This window comes from Pseudophryne corroboree, chromosome 2 (assembly GCF_028390025.1).
Source record: "Pseudophryne corroboree isolate aPseCor3 chromosome 2, aPseCor3.hap2, whole genome shotgun sequence".
Lineage (NCBI taxonomy): Eukaryota > Metazoa > Chordata > Amphibia > Anura > Myobatrachidae > Pseudophryne > Pseudophryne corroboree.
The window spans coordinates 444,168,975-444,193,806 of NC_086445.1; the positions used below are offsets into that span (position 1 = coordinate 444,168,975).

Consider the following 24,832-nt stretch of genomic DNA (forward strand, 5'->3'; position numbering starts at 1 on the left):
AAGTGTGGTGACCTAATGACCCATACCCCTCTGTCACCAAAAATAAACTTTAAAAAACTTAACAAGTCCTAGTGATCCCTATTTTCTCACTGCCCTGATCTATGCTAAACATAATCCGTTCTTGGGTGTGCATAGATAATTAAGGGCAGATGTACTAAACCTTGGAAGGTGATACAGTGGAGAGAGAAATTACCAACCTGTTATTTTTTCAAATACAGCCTTTAACATGGCAGTTAGATGCTGATTGGCTTGTACTTTATCACTCCCCACTTTATCTCTCTCCAAGGCTTAGTACATCTCCCCCTTAGAGTGTACAATAGTGTCTGCACCCAGCCACTCCCAAGTACAGTATTTTATATAGGGCACGTTAGTGTACTTTACACTAAACTACATTGAACCACTTTAATATTTAACTATAAAACCATTCAGTGCAAGATAATTATGCAAACCAAACTGGTTTGAACGATTATCAGTCAGTGTATGATGCTGAACAATAATTATTCATAAAAAAGTTTGCGGTATGTAAGAAACACAACTTGGCGCAAAGGAAAGCAGCCTGTGGGGTAATTTATTCAATTGGATTTACCAGGATTCAGAATTCAAATAGAGAGACCAAAAAGTATAATAAATATACCACCTATGGCGCTAGGGAAAGGAAGGAATTTGATACTAAATTTACTGATTGCATCTAAACAAATAGGGATTTTTCTGTATTGCGTACCCCCACTCACATAGTCAGGGAGTGGGATGTGCACATAAAGGTTTCTTTAACTGTCTTAGCTGGAAAACACTCTACATTTGATTGACCAGGTGTTAAAGATGAACAAAAAACTAGGTATCGTACCCCAATTCACACCGTATCAGTGGTGTTGACTCTAATCAAGGTTTCTTTTGTATGTCTCAGGGGTGTCCTATATGGATCTTGATTTACTTCTCAAACATCTGGTCGACTCGTGCATCAAGCAGAAATAAAGAAGGACAAAAAATGTGTGGTATTGCTTTCAGAGGTCAAACCAGAAAGTACTAATTTTTTTAACTAGTACATGCGGCTTCTTTACTGTACTTCCACTGGTCAATCGATAATAAGTAGTTGATCTCAGAAGATAAAAACAATTGCAGTGGAAGTACAGTAAAGAAACCGTGATGAGATTCGCCTGATCCCCATATCTGTGAGTTGGGGTACGCCCATAAACCTTCTAATTACTTGAAAAGATACTGTGATAGGAGTTATCTATTTGATGACTGTGTGAGTCGGGGTACGCTATAATTCTTGGAAGTTATTGGGGTACTGAAGTTCTCCTGGGGCGAGATCACCCTGTAAAGAAACCTTGATATGCGTGTGATATTTACATTTTGTGTGAGTGAGGTACGCATGTACTAGTTAAAAAAATTAGTACTTTCTGGTTTGACCTCTGAAAGCAATACCACACATTTTTTGTCCTTTATTTCTGCTTGATGCACGAGTCGACCAGATGTTTGAAAAGTATATCAAGATCCATATAGGACACCCCTGAGACATACAAAATAAACCTTGATGAGAGTCAACACCATTGATACTGTGTGAGTTGGGGTACGATACCTAGTTTTTTGATCATCTTTAACACCTGGTCGTTTGAATGTAGAGTGTTTTCCAGCTAAGACAGTTAAAGAAACCTTTATGTACACATCCCACTCCCTGACTACGTGAGTGGGGGTACGCAATACAGCAAAATACCTATTTGTTTAGATTCAATCAGTAAAGGGAAGTAATTCATGCCTTTAGTATCAAAATCCTTCCTTTCCCTAGCGCCATAGGTGGTATATTTATTCTACTTTTTGGTCTCTCAATAATTATTTATAGTCTAGATTGGTTACCAAGCCTTTCTGATCTGATTCAGCTGACTTGCAGTGTATGGAGGACTCAGAGTATAGGCCCATCCTGCTTGTAGACCTATCGCTGCACTATCATGCAGCATATGGCCAGCTTAATATACAAATTGTATGTTGTCGTCTCATATTTATTTTCCTTCCAGGTTTCTGTGAATAGAAATCACTTATTGGAGTATCATCACAGAGTTCCTATCCACCGAGTCAACACTTTAGCTATAAGTGGCTGTGTCAGTCTCACCAATGTTGATATACAAGCTCCAGGGGTAAGCATTACTATATGTCTATACTATGTACTTACATTTTTTTAACCTATTAAATATTTCCATTACTCCAATAGTATATAGTAACTACTGCTCTAGACTTTAACAGATTTAAAATGTTTATTTAGAGACAATTATTGTTTATATTTTAGGGCGGCTTTGCAGCTGGACAAATGTACAATGTAAGTTCACGTTACTTTACATAAGAGTTTGTAATTCTTCTTACAATTTAAATTACTTTTGTACAAAATTTCTAAATTTTCTAGAACTGTAGAATATGAGCCCATGGACTAGTTTGAGAGTAGCCATTGTTGAGTGCTACATTGCTTTGGCACATTCAAATAATGAAGGGGATTTACTTTTTATGCTTGAGTATGTTGTAAACCTCTGCCTGCAAAGTATAGCATTACTACCTTAAAACTGCATTACTTAAATGCTACATACAGTACAGGATTGCTCACATGCTGTTTTCCCTCACTGGGGCTGCTCCATGCAGCGGTTTTCCCCACAGCTACAACATTTCTGCAATTTGGAATGAGCAAAATTTTTAAGCTCCCCACTTTAAAATGGCCACAGAGAGAGAGAGGAGTGTGAGCGAAAGGATCAGTTAGAAACCACAGTCGTAGCTTCATTGATCGTGATGAGCTTGCTGGGGCACTATTTGGCTCATGTGGAGATGGACGGAAGTCAGTGCACACTGTGCTGTACTTCACTGTGCATTCATAGTAAAAGTGCATACTGACTTGGACATTTATGTCATTTATGGCAAATGGCTTACATAGCCTCAGTACAGTATGGGTGTGATTTCCACATATCCATAGGGTTAACAGTAAAAAAGTAAGTGATGGTAGCATTTGTACATGTCACAATACTGATCCTAGTATTCCCTGGCCACCTTAAAGTGTTTGGGTATGACAAACATGTGCCAGCATACCAATGGCTGCAAGGGCATGCTTGCACTTGAACTACAGCATCCAGCATGCCCTGACAACCATGGACTGCTGGGATCTCTAGTGTAACTTGCAGAAAGGTAGAAAATAAAACATCATAGATGCTTGTTTTTCTAAATGTTTTATTTAAAAAACAAAAACACTAATACCCATGTTCCAGAGGGGTCCCTAATACCCATGTTCCAGAGGGGTCCCTAATACCCATGATTCAGAGGGGTCCCTAATACCCATGATTCAGAGGGGTCCCTAATACCCATGATTCAGAGGGGTCCCTAATACCCATGATCCAGAGGGCTCCCTGTCTTTTGCTCATGTATGCACCAATGGGTTTCATCTAAAAACAGACAATAAGCATTTGTTCCTTCCAGTGAAGTGATACCCCCCTACTATTAGCAGAAAAGTGCACATTTAAGTGCAATGCACGCTGGCAGGCTGTGGCACAATGCTCTGTAGAATTTTTTTAAAGGCGCAATTTACACCTGTCTGCTTTTAATTGCATCCAACTCTACATGAGCCTGTCTATCTGTGGGAGTCATTCCGAGTTGTTCGCTCGTTGCCGATTTTCGCAACGGAGCGATTAAGGCAAAAATGCGCATGGTACGCAGTGCGCATGTGCTAAGTATTTTAGCACAAAACTTAGTAGATTTACTCACGTCCGAACTAAGAATTTTCATTGTTGAAGTGATCGGAGTGTGATTGACAGGAAGTGTGTGTTTCTTGACGGAAACTGACCGTTTTCTGGGAGTGTGCGGAAAAACGCAGGCGTGCCAGGATAAAACGCAGGAGTGTCTGGAGAAACGGTGGGGTGGCTGGCCGAACGCAGGGCGTGTTTGTGACGTCAAACCAGGAACGAAACGGCCTGAGCTGATAGCAGTGTAGGAGTTAGTCTCGAGCTACTCAAACTGCTAAGAATTTTCTATTCGCAATTCTGCTAATCTTTCATTCGCAATTCTGCTAAGCTAAGATACACTCCCAGAGGGTGGCGGCCTAGCGTGTGCAATGCTGCTAAAATCTGCTAGCGAGCAAACAACTCTGAATGACCCCCTGTGTTCTAAACTCTTACATGTATTCTCTTAGGTCTTTGTGATCTTCTACTTGGAGAAGTTACAAATTTAATACAGATTTGTGAATTTCTGTAACACTAATTTTGTTCTTATTTTCTGGTTTCTATTTTCTTTTTTTTAGCCAGCATTCCCCCCACAGCAGTTTCCTCCTGGTGGTGGATATAGTGTAAGCTTATACTATAGAACTACTGTACTATGTTAATCAAATCATTTGTCATACAACCCTTACTTCAACAGACTGACGCATCTGTATTGGTCTGCTCTAATTTGCACATAAGGTTTAGCCAATCATATGATGATAAAGGCAGGCTGTTGTTAAGCGTCCATTTAATGTCTTTTGTGTCATTTAGTTTGCTATAGTTTTTATATGTACATTATGAACCTATCTGAACAAGGAACAGATGTTTTCAAGGATGTTTTTGTGTAATTTTGACATGTAATTTTTGTGATTACATGTAATTTTTGATTAAGCAACACAGCCATACAATACATGTTCTGAATTCAACAATAATCCAGAAATCTTTATATCCGTATATCTGATTCTTGATGACAAGGTGGAACAGAGGGGCGGGTATATAGTACATAAATAAATCAATATATATATATATATAATTGTAGGTACCGTAGAGATGGGACTTTTTTTTACAGATTTATTTACATTGCAGCCAAACCAGTTTCCTCCTGGCCAATATCAAGCAGCAAATTATGTAAGTACATGTTGCATGTTTGCTTTTATTGTGTGTTTTGTGTTGTTGTTTTTTCATGTGTCTTAAATATTTATTTGTCTTAAACTTTAGTAAAGGCAGTTGTGAGTGACCATTACTGTTCCACAAATTTCACTTGTTAATATGTTCAACATGCGACAGTGAACTGTGTACCTTTTTATAATTTCGATATGGGGTTTAGTGTAGTAGTTTGTTACATGTACTTTTCTTTCAAAGAATACTTAATAATTATTATGGGAACTTACCAGAGGTGCTTCTTAGATTTGGTTTGGGGCCCAATTTCATTAATTGACTGTTATCAACCAACAAGGTCATGTTCAATAGTCGCATTTTGGAGGCTTCTCTGACAGGGTAACTAGGTAGAAACACGCCCATCTCCATTTTATGTGCTCTGGCTAGTGATCATTATTACACTTTCAATATGTCCATTTGTTTTATCGAATAGTAATCTTACCTTAACTAAGTAATGTTTTTCAAAATTACCTTACATACATGTCTAGAAAGTGCGTAAGTACTTAAGACTTTCAATATTTGTTTCCCCTCTACAATGAGAAGGTACAACATCTAGGATCAGTAGGCAAGTTCCAGACTCCAGTGAGCAGGAGAGGTTGGTCTTTCTTGCATTGCAGACTCCTGTACCTTTCCATCTTACCTGGTTTTACTTCCTTTTATGTGGCCCTTGCTAACGCTATTAATACGGAGAGGTAGGGGGTTCTTGACCATTAAATAATAGGAGTGTTTTCAGCCCTTAAATCAACACTGTTTGTCTTTTAAAACAGATTGGGCTTTTCTTTGGTAGTGAAATATCTATACAATAATTGGCTATGGTTTATTCCATCCCTGTCCTTTGCAGTGGGTGCCCCCTTTACCCCTGCTAATGGCTCCCTCTAGATCAGCGGTGGTCAACCCGTGGATCTCGAGCGGCATGCGGCTCTCTCTTCACACTTATGCTGCTCGCTTCTGAAACCCCGCACACTTTGACCCGCTGCCACCTCCTACCTTGCAGGGCTGTCGGGAGCAGAGGCGGGAGCGCAACGCCGGAACTACATCACGGCCACGCTCCCTTCTCTGTCTGACTCCTACCAATGTCGTGAAGAAGCGGTGCCTGTCTGGCCTCACTGTCCCCCCGCTCACTGTCAGACAGGTGAGGGCGGCTACCAGTGACCGAAGGGAGAGATAGAGGGGGAGGATGCTGAGAGACACAGAGAGAAGGGGGAGCAGGCTGAGTGGCATAGCGTGAAGGGTGGGAGGCTGAGATGCACAGAGTTAAGGTGGAGCAGGCTGAGAGGCATAGAATGTAGGGGGAGCAGGCGGAGTGGCACAGTGTGAAGGGGAGCAGGCTGAGATGCACAGTGTGAAGGGGGAGCAGGCAGAGAGACACAGAGTGAAGGGGGAGCAGGCAGAGACACAGTGAAGGGGGAGCAGGCAGAGAGACACCGAGTGAAGGGGGAGCAGGCAGAGAGACACCGAGTGAAGGGGGAGCAGGCAGAGAGACGCCGAGTGAAGGGGGAGCAGGCAGAGAGACACCGAGTGAAGGGGGAGCAGGCAGAGAGACACCGAGTGAAGAGGGAGCAGGCAGAGAGACACAGAGTGAAGGGGGAGCAGGCAGAGAGACACAGAGTGAAGGGGGAGCAGGCAGAGAGACACAGTGAAGGGGGAGCAGGCAGAGAGACACCGAGTGAAGTTGGAGCAGGCAGGGAGACACAGAGTGAAGGGGGAGCAGGCGGAGTGGCACAGTGTGACGAGGGAGCAGGCTGAGATGCACAGTGTGAAGGGGGAGCAGGCAGAGAGACAGAGTGAAGAGGGAGCAGGCAGAGAGACACAGAGTGAAGAGGGAGCAGGCAGAGAGACACAGAGTGAAGGGGGAGCAGGCAGAGAGACACCGAGTGAAGGGGGAGCAGGCAGAGAGACACCGAGTGAAGGGGGAGCAGGCAGGGAGACACCGAGTGAAGGGGGAGCAGGTAGGGAGACACCGAATGAAGGGGGAGCAGGCAGAGAGACACAGGGCGGGATGTACTAAAGCAAAAATGCGGTAAAACCCCCGAAAACGGGGGTTTTACCGCATTTTCATATTTACTAAGACCCTACCGCAGCGTTTTCGGCGTCCAGGGTTTCGCCATCTCTGGATGGCGAAACCCTATAGAAGCCTATGGGCTTCTTTTCGCCGACCGCCGCAACCCGCCGACACCGTCGACCCCCGCCGCAGACGCCGACCCCCCTTCCTCCAGGCTGCCCTGGACCCGGAAGGTAGTGTCCTCCTCCCCCTAGCAACGCAGCCGGACGTCCTTCCGGCTGCAGGGGGGAGGAGGAGGTGCCGGGGACAGCCTGCTGCTGCTTCCCGGCATCTAGCCAGTGTGGGGACCCCGGGGAGGTGACGGAGACCCCCCGCAGACCACCTAACAGGTATCGCGGGGGGCCTCCGTCACCGCATCGCGATGTTGATCGCATATGTTAGTACATATGCGATCAACATCGCTGCGGTAACCGGCGAGGGGCGGCGATGTATGTTAATACATCCCGCCCACAGAGTGAAGGGGGAGCAGGCAGAGCAGGCAGGGAGACACAGAGTGAAGGGGGAGCAGGCAGAGAGACACAGAGTGAAGGGGGAGCAGGCAGAGAGACACAGAGTGAAGGGGGAGCAGGCAGGGAGACACCGAGTGAAGGGGGAGCAGGCAGGGAGACACCGAGTGAAGGGGGAGCAGGCAGGGAGACACCGAGTAAAGGGGGAGCAGGCAGGGAGACACCGTGAAGGAGGAGCAGGCAGGGAGACACAGTGAAGGGGGAGCAGGCAGAGAGACAGAGTGAAGGGGGAGCAGGCGGAGAGACACAGAGTGAAGGGGGAGCAGGCAGGGAGACACAGAGTGAAGGGGGAGCAGGCAGAGAGACACAGGGGGAGCAGGCAGAGAGACAGAGTGAAGGGGGAGCAGGCGGAGAAACACAGAGTGAAGGGGGAGCAGGCAGGGAGACAGAGTGAAGGGGGAGCAGGCAGGGAGACACAGAGTGAAGGGGGAGCAGGCAGGGAGACACAGAGTGAAGGGGGAGCAGGCAGGGAGACACAGTGAAGGGGGAGCAGGCAGAGAGACTCAGAGTGTAGGGGGAGCAGACAGAGAGAGACAGAGTGAAGGGGGAGCAGGCTGAGATGCACAGAATGAAGGGGGAGCAGATATAGGGGGACATTTACTAAGCAGTGATAAGAGCGGAGAAGTGAGCAAGCGGAATATTTGCTCCATCAACCAATCAGCAGCTCTGTATAATTTTATTGTATGCAAATTATAGATGTTACTACAGTGCTGATTGGTTGCCATGGGCAACTTCTCCACTTGCTCACTTCTCCGCTCTTATCACTGCTTAGTAAATGTACCCCTTAGAGGCATAGGTGGTCATTCCGAGTTGTTCGCTAGCTGCATTCTTTCGCTGTGCAGCGATGATGCAAAAAAAGGCACTTCTGCGTATGCTGCGCAATGCGCACGCGCGGCGTACTTTAACAACGAACGATGTAGTTTTACACAGGGTCTTGCGATGCTTTTCAGTCGCACTGGCAGCCGCAGAGTGATTGACAGGAAGAGGGTGTTTCTCGGTGTCAACTGACCATTTTCAGTGAGTGTTCGGAAAAACGCAGGCGTGCCAGGAAAAATGCAGGCGTGGCTGGACGAACGCAGGGCGTGTTTGTGGCGTCCAATTAGGAACTGAATGGTCTGAAGTGATCGCAAGCGCTGAGTAGGTTTGAAGCTACTCTGAAACTGCACAAAATTATTTTGTAGCCACTCTGCGATCCCTTCGTTCGCACTTCTGCTAAGCTAAAATACAGTCCCAGTGGGCGGCGGCATAGCGTTTGCACGGCTGCTAAAACTGCTAGCGAGCTATCAACTCGGAACGACCACCATAGAGTGAAGGGGGATCAGGCTGAGATGCACAGAGTGAAGGGGGATCAGGCTGAGATTCACAGAGTGAAGGGGGATCAGGCTGAGATTCACAGAGTGAAGGGGGATCAGGCTGAGATTCACAGAGTGAAGGGGGATCAGGCTGAGATTCACAGAGTGAAGGGGGATCAGGCTGAGATTCACAGAGTGAAGGGGGAGCAGACAGACACAGAGTGAAGAGGGAGCAGACAGAGACACAGAGAGAAGGGGGAGCACGCTGAGTGGTACAGAGTGAAGGGGTAGCAGGCTGAGATGCACAGAGTGTAGGGGGAGCAGGCTGAGATGCACAGAGTTAAGGTGGAGCAGGCTGAGAGGCATAGAATATAGGGGGAACACATGGAGTCGCACAGTGTGAAGGGGGAGCAGGCTGAGATGCACAGAGTGAAGGGGGAGCAGGTAGAGAGACAGAGTGAAGGGGAAGCAGACTGAGAGACAGAGAGTGAAGAGGGAGCAGGCAGAGAGACAAAGGGGGTCATTCAGACCTGATCGCTCGCTAGCAATTTTTTTGCAGCACTGCGATCAGATAGTCGCCGCCTATAGGGGAGTGTATTTCTCTTATGTGCTAGAGGATGCTGGGGTCCATATTAGTACCATGGGGTATAGACGGGTCCACCAGGAGCTATTGGCACTTTAAGAGTTTAACAGCGTGGGCTGGCTCCTCCCTCTATGCCCCTCCTACCAGACTCAGTTTAGAAAATGTGCCCGGAGGAGCCTATGGGAGCTCTACAGAGTTTCTTTAGTAACGTTTATTTTAGAGTTTGTTATTTTACAGGGAGGCTGCTGGCAACAGCCTCCCTGCATCGAGGGACTGAGGGGGGGAGAAGTGTCCGCCCTGCGGGGTCTGAGCCACTGTATCCGCTGACTGGACACTGAGCTCCCCGCCGCAGGGGAACGCTCACCCTGGCAGCATGCCGCCACCCCCTTGCAGAGCTGAAGTGTGGTGAGTGAGTCATCAGCTCCCTAACAAGCAGGGAGCCGATGTGAAGATGGCGGCTACAGGGTAGGAGTGCAGTGCTGACTGCACTCCGGGGGCTCAGCGGTACATGGTGCAGCGCTGTGAGGGGCGCCCTGAGCCGGCGCCCTAAACTGACCAGAAAGCCTGTCGGGGTCCTCGGATCTCAGCCAGCACTAAATCCTCAGGCCAGTATAATCTTGGAAGAGCGGGAAGATAGCGCCATTAAGGGGGCGGAGCTTCTCCTCAGAGCGGACCCAGCAGCATTCCGTGCCATTTTCCTGCCTGCAGACATGCTGCCAAGTTAAGAGCAGTCCCTCCAGAGCACCTCCAGCTATCTGTACGGTACCAGGGGGTTGTAGAAGGGAGGGGAGGCTGTGTAGGGACTGTGTCTCCTATTAAGGGACACAGTCAGCGCTGGTTAAGGGTCTCCCTATACCTATATAGCGCTGTGTGTGGGTTGGCTCCAATCTCTGTGTCTCTCTGACATTCTTGGGGTGGAAACTCTATCTGCCCTGTACCCTGTGTGTATGTGGGGTGTACAAGCAAACATGTCTAGAGACTCTGTCTCATATGCTGCAGAGGATATATCTTCTCAGGAAGATCCCATCCCATGTAATCAGGATTGCACTGTTGTAGCGCATTCCGGCTAGGGAACCGGAATGGTTAGCTTCTCTTAGGGGGACTATTTCTCAGATTTCTGAAAGGGTTACAAGAACTGAGCTTGCAACTCAGGTATTGCAGTCCTTTGTGGCAGTATGGTCAGATACTGCTCCCCCGGGGCCCCCTGCGGTACATTCTCACAAACGTGCTCTTGCCCAAATTATGCAGGATGACACGGATACCGATTCTGACACAGCAGACGGTGATGGGGATGTGTCAAAGGGGACGGCATCACTTGCTAGCGGGGTGCAGTTGATGATTGAGGCCATGCGGGATGTGTTAATTATTTCTGACACACCTCCTGAGCAGGTTGAGGAGGCTTTTTTTTTCACAGACCGTAAGAAAACCCCTCTCACCTTCCCTGCTTCTAAGGAACTAGATGCCATTTTTTAAAAGGCCTAGGAAAACCCGGAGAAAAAACCCGGGTTCTGACTGCTTTTCCCTTCCCGGGGGACGATAGAAAAAAATTGGGAGTCCCCGCCTATAGTTGACGCCACTGTTTCAGGCAAAACAAGTGGTTTTGCCTGTGCCGGGATCTACCGCGTTGAAAGACCCGGCGGATCGCAAGGTGGATGCTAAGCTCAAATCCATTTACACGGCTTCAGGGGCGATACTGCGGCCTACTATTGCCTGTGCATGGATTTCAAAAGCAATTGCAAAGTGGTCAATCACTCTGCAGGTGGACTTGACTACGATGGATAAAGGTGATGTTGATTTGTTCTTACATAACATACAGGATTCTGCAGGGTTTCTGGTGGAATCCATGAAGGATCTGGGTTCCATGGCGGCGGGGATCTCCTCCATGTCCGTCTCAGCTTGCAGGGGTCTCTGGCTGCGCCAATGGTCTGCGGACGCGGAATCCAGGAAAAGTGTGGAGAGCCTACCCTATACAGGTCAGGCTCTGTTTGGGGAGGCGCTGGATGCATGGATTGCCACAGCTACAGCGGGTAAGTCTCATTTTCTCCCCCTCAGTTGCACCGGCTACGAAGAAGCCTTTTTCTCCCAACACGTCACAGTCCTTTTGGCCCACTAGGACTAGAAAGAACAAGCCCTCTCACACCTTCATTAGAGGTGGTCGTGCCAAATCCAAAAAGCCTGCTCCCGCAGGTTCCCATGACCAAAAGCCTGCTTCTGGTGCCTCAAAGTCCTCCGCATGACGGTGGACCGCACAGCCTGGAAGGTCAGGTGGGAGCGAGACTTCTGCATTTCAGCCACGTCTGGGTGTCGTCGTCCGGCCTGGATACAGGATATTGTGTCCCGGGGGTACAGGCTGGAGTTTCAAACTCTCCCACCTCACCGATTTTTCCAGTCAGGCTTGCCGGCTTTGCCGGCAGACAGAGCTATTTTACTGGACGCTATCTGAAAATTGGTTTTGTCGGAGGTCATTGTTCCAGCTCCACCTCATCAGTTGAACAAAGGTTACTATTCGAACCTTTTTGTGGTACCGAAGCCGGATGGTTCGGTCAGGCCAACTCTGAACTTGAAATCATTGAACCCTTATCTCAGGGACTTCCAATTCAAAATAGAGTCTCTGAGAGCAGTTATCTCAGGACTGACGGAAGGGGAGTTCCTGGTGTCCTTGTACATCAAGGCTGCGTACCTCCACATTCCAATTTGGTCACCACATCAGGCTTATCTCTAGGTTTGCACTGTTAGACGATCACTATCAGTTTCAGGCACTGCCATTCGGTCTCTCCACGGCACCGAAGATCGTCACCAAGGTGATGGCAGAGATGATGGTTCTCCTCCGCAAGCAGGGGGTGAACATAATTCCATATCTGGACGACCTGCTGATCAAGGCATCGTCCAGGGAGAAGTTGTTACGATCCATTGCTCCCACGATGCATCTGCTCAGGGAGCACGGTTGGATCCTGAACCTTCCAAAGTCTCATCTGGAGCTGACAAGGAGGCTGTCTTTCCTGGGGATGATCCTCGACACGGAGGTGGAGAGGGTGTTTCTACCGGTGGAGAAAGCGTTGGTGATTCAAACAAAGGTCCGGGATGTCTTGAAGCTGGCCCGGGTATCGGTTCATTAGTGCATCCTCCTTCTGGGGAAGATGGTTGCCTCCTACGAGGCTCTGCAGGACGGAAGGTTTCATGCTCGGTCCTTTCAACTGGATCTCTTGGACCAGTGGTCGGGATCTCACCTAAATACGCCGACAGCAAGGATTTCACTCCTCTAGTGGCTGCAACTACCTCACCTTCTGGAGGGCCGAAGGTTCGGAATTCAGGACTGGATCCTTCTAACGACAGATGCAAGTCTAAGAGGTTGGGGAGCAGTTGCTCAAGGGGAAACCTTCCAAGGAAGGTGGTCAAGTCAGGAATCCTTTCTTCCGATAAACATCCTAGAGCTAAGAGCTGTATACAACGGCCTTCTTCAAGCAGCACACCTTCTACAGGATCGGGCTGTTCAGGTGCAGTCGGACAACGTGACCACAGTGGCCTACATAAACCGACAAGGCGGAACGAAGAGCAGGGCTGCAATGTCAGAGGTGACAAGAATCCTCCTCTGGGCAGAAAGGCACGCTTTAGTGATGTCAGCAATCTTCATTCCGGGAGTAGACAACTGGGAAGCGGACTTCCTCAGCAGACACGATCTCCATCCAGGAGAGTGGGGCCTCCATCCGGAGGTGTTCAAAGAGGTAACCGGTTGGTGGGGAGTTCTTCACATAGACATGATGGCCTCCCGCCTCAACAAGAAGCTGAGGAGGTACTGTTCCAGGTCGAGAGACCGACAGGCAGTGGCGGTGGACACACTAGTAACACCGTGGGTGTTCACGTCAGTGTATGTGTTCCCTCCACTTCCTCTTATCCCAAGAGTTCTACAAATTGTAAGAAGAACAAAGGTTCTGGCAATCCTCATTGCTCCGGACTGGCCAAGGAGGGCTTGGTAAGCGGATCTGCTGGATCTACTGCTGGAAGATCCAAGGCCTCTGCCTCTTCGGGAGGATCTTCTACTACAGGGGCCGTTCGCTCATCAAGACTTACCACGGCTACGTTTGATGGCATGGCAGTTGAGCGCCAGATCTTAGCTCGGAAGAGTATTCCGAGCGAGGTTATTCCTACCCTGATACAGGCTAGGAAGGGGGTAACGTCTAAACATTACCATCGTATTTGGAAAAAGTATGTGTCTTGGTGTGAATCCAAGAAGTTTCCTGCGGTGGAGTTTCAACTTGGACGGTTTCTCCTTTTCCTGCAAGCAGGTGTGGGTATGGGCCTGAGATTGGGCTCCATCAAAGTCCAGATTTCAGCCGTATCCATTTTCTTCCAGAAACAATTGGCTGTCCTCCCTGAGGTTCAGACCTTTTTGAAAGGGGTTCTGCACATCCAGCCTCCTTTTGTGGCGCCAACGGCCCCATGGGATCTTGATGTGGCGTTGCTGTTCCTGCAAACGGATTGGTTTGAGCCTCTGCAGGAGGCTGAAATCAAGTTTCTCACGTGGAAGGCGGTCACTTTGTTGGCCTTGGCTTCTGCTCGACGTGTGTCGGAATTGGGGGCTTTGTCCTGTAAAAGTCCCTATCTGGTCTTCCATGAAGATAGGGCGGAACTCAGGACTCGTCCACAGTTCCTTCCTAAGGTTGTCGGCCTTTCATATCAACCAACCTATTGTGGTGCCAGTGGCTACTGACTACTCAATTGCTTCAAAGACCTTTGATGTTGTGAGGGCTTTGAGGATTTATGTGGGGAGGACTTTTCCTCACAGAAAATGGGACTGTTTGTCCTCTATGATCCCAAGAAAATTGGGTGTCCTGCTTCTAAGCAGTCGATTTCTCGCTGGATCAGGTTCACCATCCAGCATGCATATTCTACGGCTGGATTGCCGTGTCTAAAATCTGTTAAGGCCCACTCTACTCGTAAGGTGGGTTCTTCCTGGGCGGCTGCCCGGGGTGTCTCGGCTTTACGGCTTTGCCGAGTGGCTACTTGGTCTGGATCTAACACGTTTGCTAAGTTTTACAAGTTCGATACTTTGGCCTCTGATGACTTCAAGTTTGGTCAAGCTGTTCTGCAGGAGCCTGTGCGCTCTCCCTCCCAATCTGGGAGCTTTGGTACATCCCCATGGTACTAATATGGACCCCAGCATCCTCTAGGACGTAAGAGAAAATAGGATTTTAATTACCTACCGGTAAATCCTTTTCTCGTAGTCCATAGAGGATGCTGGGTGCCCGCCCAGCGCTTCTTTATCCTGCAGTGGTTATTTGGTTCAGTACTGCCTGGTTCCTAGGTAAGTTCTGCGTTCTTTACTGTTTCAGCTGTTGCTGAGTTTTCCGGCTTGTTGGCCGGATTTGCCTTGTTGTGTGAGCTGGTGTGAATCTCGCCACTATCTGTGTAATTCCTTCTCTCGAAGTATGTTGTCTCCTCGGGCACAGTTTCTAGACTGAGTCTGGTAGGAGGGGCATAGAGGGAAGAGCCAGCCCACACTGTTAAACTCTTAAAGTGCCAATGGCTCCTGGTGGACCCGTCTATACCCCATGGTACTAATATGGACCCCAGCATCCTCTACGGACTACGAGAAAAGGATTTACAGGTAGGTAATTAAAATCCTATTTGCTCAGTGATGTCACGCCACGGCCGGGCCATGCATGCAGTTTTTGGACGTCACTCCATATTGATCTGCATGCACGGGTGATAGCAAGTGTTAATGACCCGCGGTACCACGCATCGGTCGTCGTTCGGCAGCATACACACTAGTTGATATGGTAAACGACATAGCTCAGGAAGGGCAAAATGAGCTACGTTGTTTACTTTATCGGCAAGTGTGTACCCACCTCTACACTCCATATAAATATAAACATGCATTTCAGGGCTATAAAAATTAACATAATCATGCTTGTAATTTGGTTAAGTCTTTCTTGTAGCTGTGAGTACATTTCAAGCAGTAGCACCAGGCACCTAGGGAATTGTCTAACATAAATAGGATAATCCCCCTTTCACACGAACCTCTACTTTAACCCAGCATGGACCCAGGACACTGAGCACTGGTTTGGTTTCAGTACTTGCCTCCTTTCAGACATGGGTGATAGACCCAGGTTATTCCTGGGTCATCACCGTTCACACCTGACCCAGGTCTTCCGTCTTACAGTGGACACTTTGATATGTCATCTCCAAGCACTACTGTCTCCGCCAATCTGCTCCTTTTAGGCATCCCATCCACACTACAGGCGAGCAGGGTCACTGCTATGGGAGGGATGCATCAAGCGCATCCCTCCACTCGCTGCATGAATAGCAGCATTTATTAGGCAATCCCATACCAGGCTAACATCTAAAGATGGTGTTGCCCACCGCATCCAAGCTCAGGAATTGATCGGATTCTAGCATATGCGGTATACGGCCAAACCTCTGAAAACTGCATTTTCTGAGGTTTAGCCGCAATTTTAGGCTTCCTAAGTGTTAATTGTATATGGAGGAGAGGAATAATAAGTATTGTGCTCTACCTCAAATATTGATTGAGAGAATTTGTTTTGGTTTTTTTCCCGCGGAATCTTTCTATATCCGTGCCTAACACTATGATTTATTCAAAATTTTTCAAACACATTTTGCATGAAGTAAAAAGAAGTGCCTCCAATCGCTTGGTTTAGTCTAGTAAATCAGTATGAGGCTACCTTGGTCTGACTTGCCTTATGGACATCTGACTTGTATGGTTGAGATTATGTTGTATTTTGTATGTTTTCCCTTTCTCTGTTTCAGGTCATCAAAACAAATAAATAAAATCATAGATCTGTTTTTTCACCAATAAATTGTTTTGTGCCTATAGGCAATCCCATACCAGACTAACATCTATGGAGGCCTGTTTCCTAACAAAGTGATTGTCATCAGAGGAGCTGTTGCTGGACACCCTAAGAGGTAACTGATGATGCAGATTATTTTCAGAAGTTACAATTTAGGTGTTCAGTGTAATTGGGAATAACCATAAGAAGGGCCAGCTCCAGGCCCACTAGCATCCTGTGCAAGACTTTTTGGTTCATGCCCCTTCCTCAATATGTGTCTGTGGATGCAAGGGTGGGTCCAGAACAATGACAGGGTGGGCACCAGAGACGTGCGGTGAGGTAAATGGCTCAGGAGGTATTGGCTAGTACCAGAGCCAGATTTACACACAATATATGAGCCAGGGGGTGCATGTGGGCATTATACACAGGTGCAGCAGTATATACTCCTGAAAATTTGGTGAGTTTTGATCAGAGATGTATGGCAAAGATAGGCAGGGGAGGCACTGCCTCACATGCTATAGACTTTTTGGTCCAGAGTTTTGACTATAAAAATGATTCGAATAATACAAAGAAGATATTTTGAACATATTCTTTGTATTTTTCATATACTTTATACCAGGGGTGGCCAGACTTTTGGAGTCGGCGATCTACTTTGAAAGCTGAAAAGCTTTTGTGATCTACCTAGGTGGAATAACAGCGCGCCGCAGGGGCGCACCCAAAAAGGGGCGTGGCATAACAAAAAAAAGTGGGTGTGGTATAACGAAAAAAGGGACGTAGCCTTGCTGCACAGAGTGTAATGACTGTCTCGCACAAAATAACACATTGGCCCCCACAGGTAAAAACCTCAAACACATATGCCCCCACAGTGCCAGATACACATATGCCCCCACAGTGACAGATACAGATATGCCCCCACAGTGCCAGATATGCCCCCAGTGCCAGATACAGATATGCCCCCACAGTGCCATGTGCCCACAGTGCCAGATATGCCCCCACAGTGCCAGATATGCCCCCACAGTGTCAGCTACAGATATGCCCCCACAGTGCCATGTGCCCACAGTGCCAGATATGCCCCCACAGTGTCAGATACAGATATGCCCCCACAGTGCCAGATATGCCCCCACAGTGCCAGATACAGATATGCCCCCACAGTGCCATGTACCCACAGTGCTAGATATGCCCCCACAGTGCCAGATTACAGATATGGTCATTCTCTGCATCACATGCTGAGCACAGGAACTGAGTGGGGAGCTATTAGCAAATTCATTGCAGGCAGGCAAAAAAATATGTCAAATTAGACAAGTCAGTAATAACACATATATAAAATTATTACAGGTTATGGCAAAATTCAAGGAGGAATAGCAATGGCTCCACTTGCCCTTCAATGCAAACTGCCATGAGTGATGCCTTGCTCAAGTAGCAACACTTAAAATAAGACCTCCTTTAATTATTCCATTAGTGCTGAGCCTTCCCCTCCAAGACAATGTACCGGAACTGCCTGGTCTGCTGGATCCCCGGTGGCTGGCTCGCTGGCTGGCTCCCCACTGGGCTGGCTCTGTCAGTGTGCCTGTTTCCGCCTGAGCTGACTGGATCAAACAAGATCCAACAGGCGCAGAGGCTCCTCAGTTCGCATTCCCAATGATGCATAGCGCGGGTGCGCGGCTGACGTCATGACGTCACCCGCGCAATGCATCATTGGGAACGGGACTCACAGAGGTGGCAAGTTACACTGGAATGCAGAAGTTGGTCGCGATCTACCGGCGGGAGCTCCGCGAGCTACCAGTAGATCGCGATCGACCTTTTGGCCACCTCTGCTTTATACAGTCAGAACTCTGACACAAACGTTAGTATGACAGGAAAGGCTCTGCCTCACCCCACTGCTCGTCACTGGTGGGCACCATGACAGGGGAAGAGGGGGGGTGTTATTTGCACGTGCTCCTAGAAAAGTGTGTGTGGCCTTGCAACAAGGAGCACGGCTTGCAATCCGGAGCATGGCATCAAACAGAATGCCATATCTGTATGACAGGGAGAGGGTGATGGAAAGATAGTGACGCAGGGGGTGAGGCAGTGCTCTGATTTTCTGAGATGGTATTCCCTGCCACATAACAATCTCTCATCAGAATAAACCAACATACTAACTCACATATATAGTGTTCAACTGTTAAAGGAGACATTGGACTGGATAGCAGCACTGGTACTGTTCAGACCCATCGAGCAGCATGAGCCTTGTCCCTTGCGAATCCCGTCTCCCACTGATTGTGCAGCAGCAGGGCCATTCTTGTGGGACTTATGACCTCTGAGCACCAACTGCCGCTGTCACTATGACGGGTCTCTGAGGCACTGTGCCCTCTATAGCGTGGTGCCCCTGTTTGGCTGCGCTGGTCGAACGACCCTAAAGCCGACCCTGACATTAAGATTTGTCTTACATTCCTTCTTATAAATACAGTTTCAAGCTAAAACTAGCATTGGTGCATATTTTTGATAAACAGGGATCAAACAGATCAGACTGATGCCCTGCACTTTCGTTCATGCACAGAAGGTGGTGCTGTTGCGCTTTGTGGGTAGTGTGTTCGTAAAGATGAATGACAGCTGTTCTGTACAGAGAGTTTGTGTACTGTGTTTTGTGCTTGGTAGGTAACTCAAGTGGGAATATGACTTGATAGAAACACCGGGGTGCATGCATCCAATAAAATGTATTGTTTTCCTAAAAGGGTAACACATGAAAAATGCATAAAATATGCATACAAAATGCACATTAGTTTACTTGCTTGGTTTTACCTGTTATCCCAGGGCATATGTATGAACTGGTGTTAATTATTATATTATCCTTTTATCTTGAGACTATTGTCAGCTAGTAAATTTGTATTTGAATATTGTATAAAGTTATACCATTTCTCACTATGTAAGGTTCATTCTGTTTGCCAGTATGTAAGGTTTTCATTCTGTTTGTTAGTATTTCAAGGTTTTAGTTTATTTCAAAATCCTCAAAGGTCCGTGTTGTGAATTCATAGTCTAAAGGTGTTTGCGTGTCTTAAAAATGTATACGAGAAATGTTTTGCATTCCTACATTTAACATGACTGTATTTGACATACAATTCCAAAACCTATCTACAGATTTCATGTGAACCTGAAATATGGTGGTGGAATTGCCCTTCATTTTAATCCAAGATTTGATGAGCATGTTATTGTACGGAACAGTCAGTTGAACAACAGTTGGGGTCAAGAAGAACGCCAGATGCCCAGCTGTGGGATGTGTTTTTCACCAGGGCAAAGCTTTGTGGTAAGTTAGTCACAGAGTTCTAGTCTAATCATAATCTCCAGGAATTGTAATTGACTTTAGATATAATGTTCAATTATCATCTTTATTACTTGCATACATTTGTTCATTTCTCAATTTATTTACAAGTGTAAGACAAAACTCTCTAAAGAGGGAAGTCCGTTATCCCTGGGACATACCACAAGCTTTTTGCTCCCGGGTTACAAGCCGGAGATAGGCAATTACCGCACGCAGTAAGCCCCAAGGGCGCACAGATCACGGATTTGTGTTTGTACCCTCTTGAGAACCCATTTGTCGTAAATATATTTTGCCTGTGTGCGCTTATTATGAATTGATCTATTTTTCAATCAACTGTAAACGCGCATATCTGTTACACAGAAAAATGCAGCCAGCTACCTCGTGGACCTCCAGAGGTTTGTCTGGTTTCTTATACATAAATGTTTTTAATTTTAAGGGTCATGAAAGTATAGAGATCTAATTTAATCCTTACATTAACTATACTTTGTACTAGATAGTACACTAGATAGTCAAGATTAACTTGCCTGCACTGTCTACCTAGCCTTGTGATACCGACCCCACATGAGTGCACATCGGGATCAAATCTGTATCGCAAGCTGCCTAACACCTTGAGATATGCACTACCTTTCCTTAAGATTTTGACTATATAGTCAAAATCTTACAGATTTATCTCACTGAGTGTACACACCTTTAGTATGATATGAAATAATTGCCATATGATACAATGATTCTCTTACCGCAATTGATATTTAACACACTCCCAGTGGATGATTATAGTCTTCATACCTATATGAGACAGATCCAGCTCCATCAAGTCACCCTCCTGAACATAAATCACACTTTATGTGCATATGCTGACAGCTTAGATACCCCCATTTGGGATTCTTTCAGGCACACAGCCAGTCAAGGTCTTAAGGATATCCATGCTTCAGCACAGATGACTTAATTAGTACCTCAGCCAATTTGATTTGAGCCTTAAAACCTGGACTGTCAGGGTGCCTTGAGGACGGGGTTTGAAAACCACTGGGTTAAACTGTTTTCTGCTGAGGGTTCTCCAGCCTTTTTTTTTTTTTTTTTTTTCATACTGTACGTGCAGTTTTTTCAGTGATGAAACAATTTGTACTGAGCCTGCGTAGTCTAAAATGAGTTTCCTTTCATATCTTTGAAATGTCACCTTCTCTTTCACAGATTGAAATTATTTGTGAACACCACTGTTTCAAAGTGAATGTGAATGGGAACCACGTGTGTTCTTTCAACCACCGTATGCCGAACCTCCAGCAGATAGACACTCTGCAGATAGAGGGCGACGTTGTATTGCAGAATGTCCAAATCTAGATATTGCTATTGTGACAGAGTCTTTGTTATTACTTGCATAATAACTCTGGGGGTAATTCCAAGTTGATCGCAGCAGGAATTTTGTTAGCAGTTGGGCAAAACCATGGGGGTAATTCTGAGTTGATCGCAGCAGGATTTTTGCTAGCAGTTGGGCAAAACCATGTGCACTGCAGGGGAGGCAGATATAACGTGCAGAGAGAGTTAGATTTGGGTGGGGTGAGTTCAATCTGCAATCTAATTTGCAGTGTAAAAATAAAGCAGCCAGTATTTACCCTGAACAGAAACAAAATAACCCACCCAAATCTAACTCTCTGCAAATGTTATATCTGCCTCCCCAGCAGTGCACATGGTTTTGCCCAACTGCTAAAAATTTTTCCTGCTGCGATCAACTTGGAATTACCCCCTCTCTCTGATGATTTTATGGTATATGTAATATTCTCTGTACGAAAAACACATCTAAAGTATAAGTTGGTTTTATTTGAAAGAATATATGCATAATAATGAAATGGTTAAAATTATTAACATCAATAATTTGAAAATAAAATATACCATATTTATGTTCAATGGTGCGTTATCACCTTTCACTTATCACTGCTTTATCACTTCTCTAGGCTTAAAACATCTGCCCTTATGAACTTGGTATGATCAGACCACTCTGCACTTTTAGTTTGTGGAGATGTAAAACCAGGGCATCATGTGGTATGCATCATATGCAACAAGGGCAGTGCGCATGGGAGAGCTCACCATATCACATCCCATCCGTACAATGAACACGCTTTGGGACACTCTTGTCAGATTTCCACTAATATGGAAGTGAATGGAGCCAGTTTATATACTGTGCTTGCAAAATGTTAAATTCAGAAAGCGTTTACATATTATTTAGGGTGAAAGTAACTTGAGTAGGAGGCAGATCTGCATCCGTTGGCTGTAATGACCTAGCTATGCAACAACAAGTAATCCCAGGAACCGGCTGTGGGAGAGAACTAAATATTATGTGCTGTGTCTCCCTGCCCAACTCCAGGGTGCATGCGAGAGATCTTGCTACTCTCGCGAGATCTCACATACAACCCGGAGCCGGCACCCGCCACAGCCAGGGACAGCTGCATTAATATATGGGGGAAAAACGGTATCAGCCACTTCACCCCCATAGTGACGGTTCTTATATCGACCCACAAATGATTACTACCCCTTTAAAGTCACTTTTAGACATGCTGTCAGGAATTTGACGGATCTAAAAGCCAGCAAATTCCCATGTCTCAGCCCCACCCTGGTAAAGAGCAGGGTCGGGGGAGTCCTGGGTAGATTGCAATCACACATGAAGAAAACCCAGCCCAATGTGCATTCACGTGCAAAATTCTGGGATTTCGCTGCATGTGTGAAAGGGGTATCACACAGTCAGCTAAATCACAGGTTTTTGCATGTGAACGCGCATGTACCCAGGATTTCCCTGCGCTTTACCAGGGTCAGGGCTAAGATTGGGATTTTGCTGGTTTGATAGACCTGGCAAATTCCTGGGTCACTTGTCGGAAAGGGGTATTAAACAGACAGCAGCATTAATTGATCAGCTTGCTAAAGCTGTCAGATTCTAAAATGTTACCTAAAGTAGGCTGACCATATTATCCCTTTAACCTGGGACACTCATGAATTACACAGGTTCTGTGGCTGCTTAAAACCATGTGAAATGCAGGCTTGCCACAGAACCTGTGTAATTCAGGAGTGTCCCAGGTTAAAGGGATAATATGGTCAGCCTACCTAAAAGACTCACCCACACTAGTCTCCCAATCCTGCAACAGACTTACCAATCATCTAAGGCAGGTTTTCCCAGACCTCTAGTTTGGTCCTCTAGGAGCAATACCAGTCCTGGTTTTAAGTACACCTATGCTTGTGCATGGGTGGTATAACCACACTAGCTAAGGTACTAATTAAATAGGCTTAACATACTATCCCTTTAAACTGGGACACTAATGAATTACACAGGTTCTGTGGCTGGCTGACTTCAAGCCTGCATTTCCCCTGGTTTTAATCAGCCACAGAACCTGTGTAATCCATGAGTATGGTAAGCCTATAGCTAAATCACCTGGGCTTAAGCATGCATATACTTAAAAACAGGTCCTCATGCTCCTTGAGGACAAAGATTGGGAACCACTGATCTAAGGCATACCTGCCACTGCACATGCTCTTAAGACTGACAGCTACATCTCTAAATGAAGCTATATTCTGAGTAAGAACGCCTCGCAGGTGGCGCAGACGACTGCAGATAGGTAGACTTACCCACTGTTGCCTGAGAGATCCATTTATTTAACTCATCGCCAAACTAGGCATCACCTGTAAAGGAAAGATTTTGTACACCCTTTTTGGAATCAGTGTATGCTGACCATTGACGTAACTACAGAGTTCTGCGGGCCGTAACCGCCATAGCAGGGGTGCGGCCATTTATCTTACACAATTCTTTTATAGCTTTGCTCTTAAAATTTGCAGCATCCTGTTTGTGTTGCAGCAGAGTAATGACCTCATCCTGGGGTGCCCGCTGCCATATATATTGCTTTGAGAGTGGTCTCAACATACCTCCCAACATGACCCTCTCCAGGAGGGACACAATGCTCTGCTTCTGGACTTCCCTCTTAATTTATGATTGCCGGCACCTGTGTTGAACAGGTTAATGGATAAGAAAGGTGTCTTACCACAGGTGATGGCACTCATAAATTAAGAGAAAAGTCCAGAAGCAGAGCATTCTGTCCCTCCTGGATAGGGTCATGTTGGGAGGTATGGTCTCAACCTTATGGTCAGCAAGGTCTTTTAGGGATATAGCCCCTGGTACCAGCAGTACCAATTTTCTAGACAGTATCGACACAGACGTATCGACTGATGGGGGCTTTTCCCATACCTTCCTGTCATCAGCTGGGAGGGGAAATGTAGATAAAAACCTCTGAGGAGTTTTGAATTTTTTTGTCAGGGTTCACCCATGCCTCCCTGGCCAGGGAGTTTAATTCCTTAGACACAGGAAAGGTGGCTGAGGTCTTGGGTTTTACATTAAAGTACAACTCTTCATCTGGTTCTGTCTCCTGATCGGGTATGTGAAGAACCTCTTTTACAGCATACAGTCATGAGGGGCTCCACCCCAGGGGACAGAGAGCTGTCCTCATCCATATCATCAGTGTCATCTACATCAGGCAGGTCAGAATCAGACTGGAGCACCTGTGGCAGTGAGCGTTTATGTGAAACCAACAGAGGGGGATGAGAAGCCTTTCTGGTATCTGCTGCTTTAGCTATACAATCAACAGACTGTTTCAACACCTGTCTCTCCTTCTTAGCTGCAGCTAGTTCTGCATTCACATTGTGAATCTAGCCAGTCAGGTGCCTGTGAACTGTGTCCCTGTGGAGATAAGGAGCACTGTTCACACATGAGGGACCCTGCAGAAGAAGGGGTAGAGTTATAAGCAGTACACATAACCATGTCAACAGACATATTGTAGACAATGATAATACAGCGAAAACCCACTGAAAACACCTCCACACAGACCCTAGAGAGCCCCTGGAGTGAAAACGGAAACCAGCACACAAAACACAGCAGCGCAGTGTGTATAAGTATGTGTATGACCTTAATTATATGCAGCGGCGCTACCGCTGATGTGCTCCCCCCCTGCTATGACCCCCTGGTACTAGTAGAGTCTGTAACAGCATGGGTCCATGGAGGAGCAGCGTGCATGCAGCCTTGTGATCCGCAGCAGCAGGTAATGGCGCCTTCCCGCCTCTGGTCCCGCTCTCCGGGAAGCCCCGCCCCCGTAATGACGCGTGGTCCCACATAGTTTTTTTTACTGGCTGAAAGTGATTATACACAGTATACATAATGCCTACTGACAGTGTGGAGCAGAAAGCCCTGTTGAGCCAATGTAGTCCGCGGTGGGCACCGCAGCTCGTGGCCCATGACTTGCCACCAAACCGCACCGGAGACCCGCTAACCGGGACCTCTGTGTTAACACTCACCGCACCCGCGACTCTACAGCATCTGTTAGAGGGTGGCGGCTAGCTGCTGTCGTGGGCACACACAGCGTGGTGTCTGAAACAGCACCACAGGAGCTCAGTGTCCTGTCAGC

The 24,832-nt window shown here is 46.8% G+C and overlaps 1 protein-coding gene across 2 annotated transcripts in view; it reads left to right on the forward strand.

The window, feature by feature from the left end:
• The window catches only part of LOC135026967 (galectin-9-like), a 51,116-nt gene extending 29,814 nt beyond the window's left edge, over positions 1-21,302 (forward strand). The window contains exons 4-10 of one of the 2 annotated variants that reach the window (XM_063953670.1): positions 2,013-2,132; positions 2,282-2,311; positions 4,265-4,309; positions 4,809-4,850; positions 16,156-16,244; positions 19,223-19,388; positions 20,592-21,302. In XM_063953670.1, coding sequence (XP_063809740.1) covers positions 2,013-2,132; positions 2,282-2,311; positions 4,265-4,309; positions 4,809-4,850; positions 16,156-16,244; positions 19,223-19,388; positions 20,592-20,738 — 639 coding nt within the window. In that variant the 3' untranslated portion in view covers positions 20,739-21,302. The remainder of the gene's footprint in view (positions 1-2,012; positions 2,133-2,281; positions 2,312-4,264; positions 4,310-4,808; positions 4,851-16,155; positions 16,245-19,222; positions 19,389-20,591) is intronic. The other variant, XM_063953669.1, reaches the window with a different exon arrangement.
• The last annotated feature ends 3,530 nt before the right edge of the window (positions 21,303-24,832 follow it).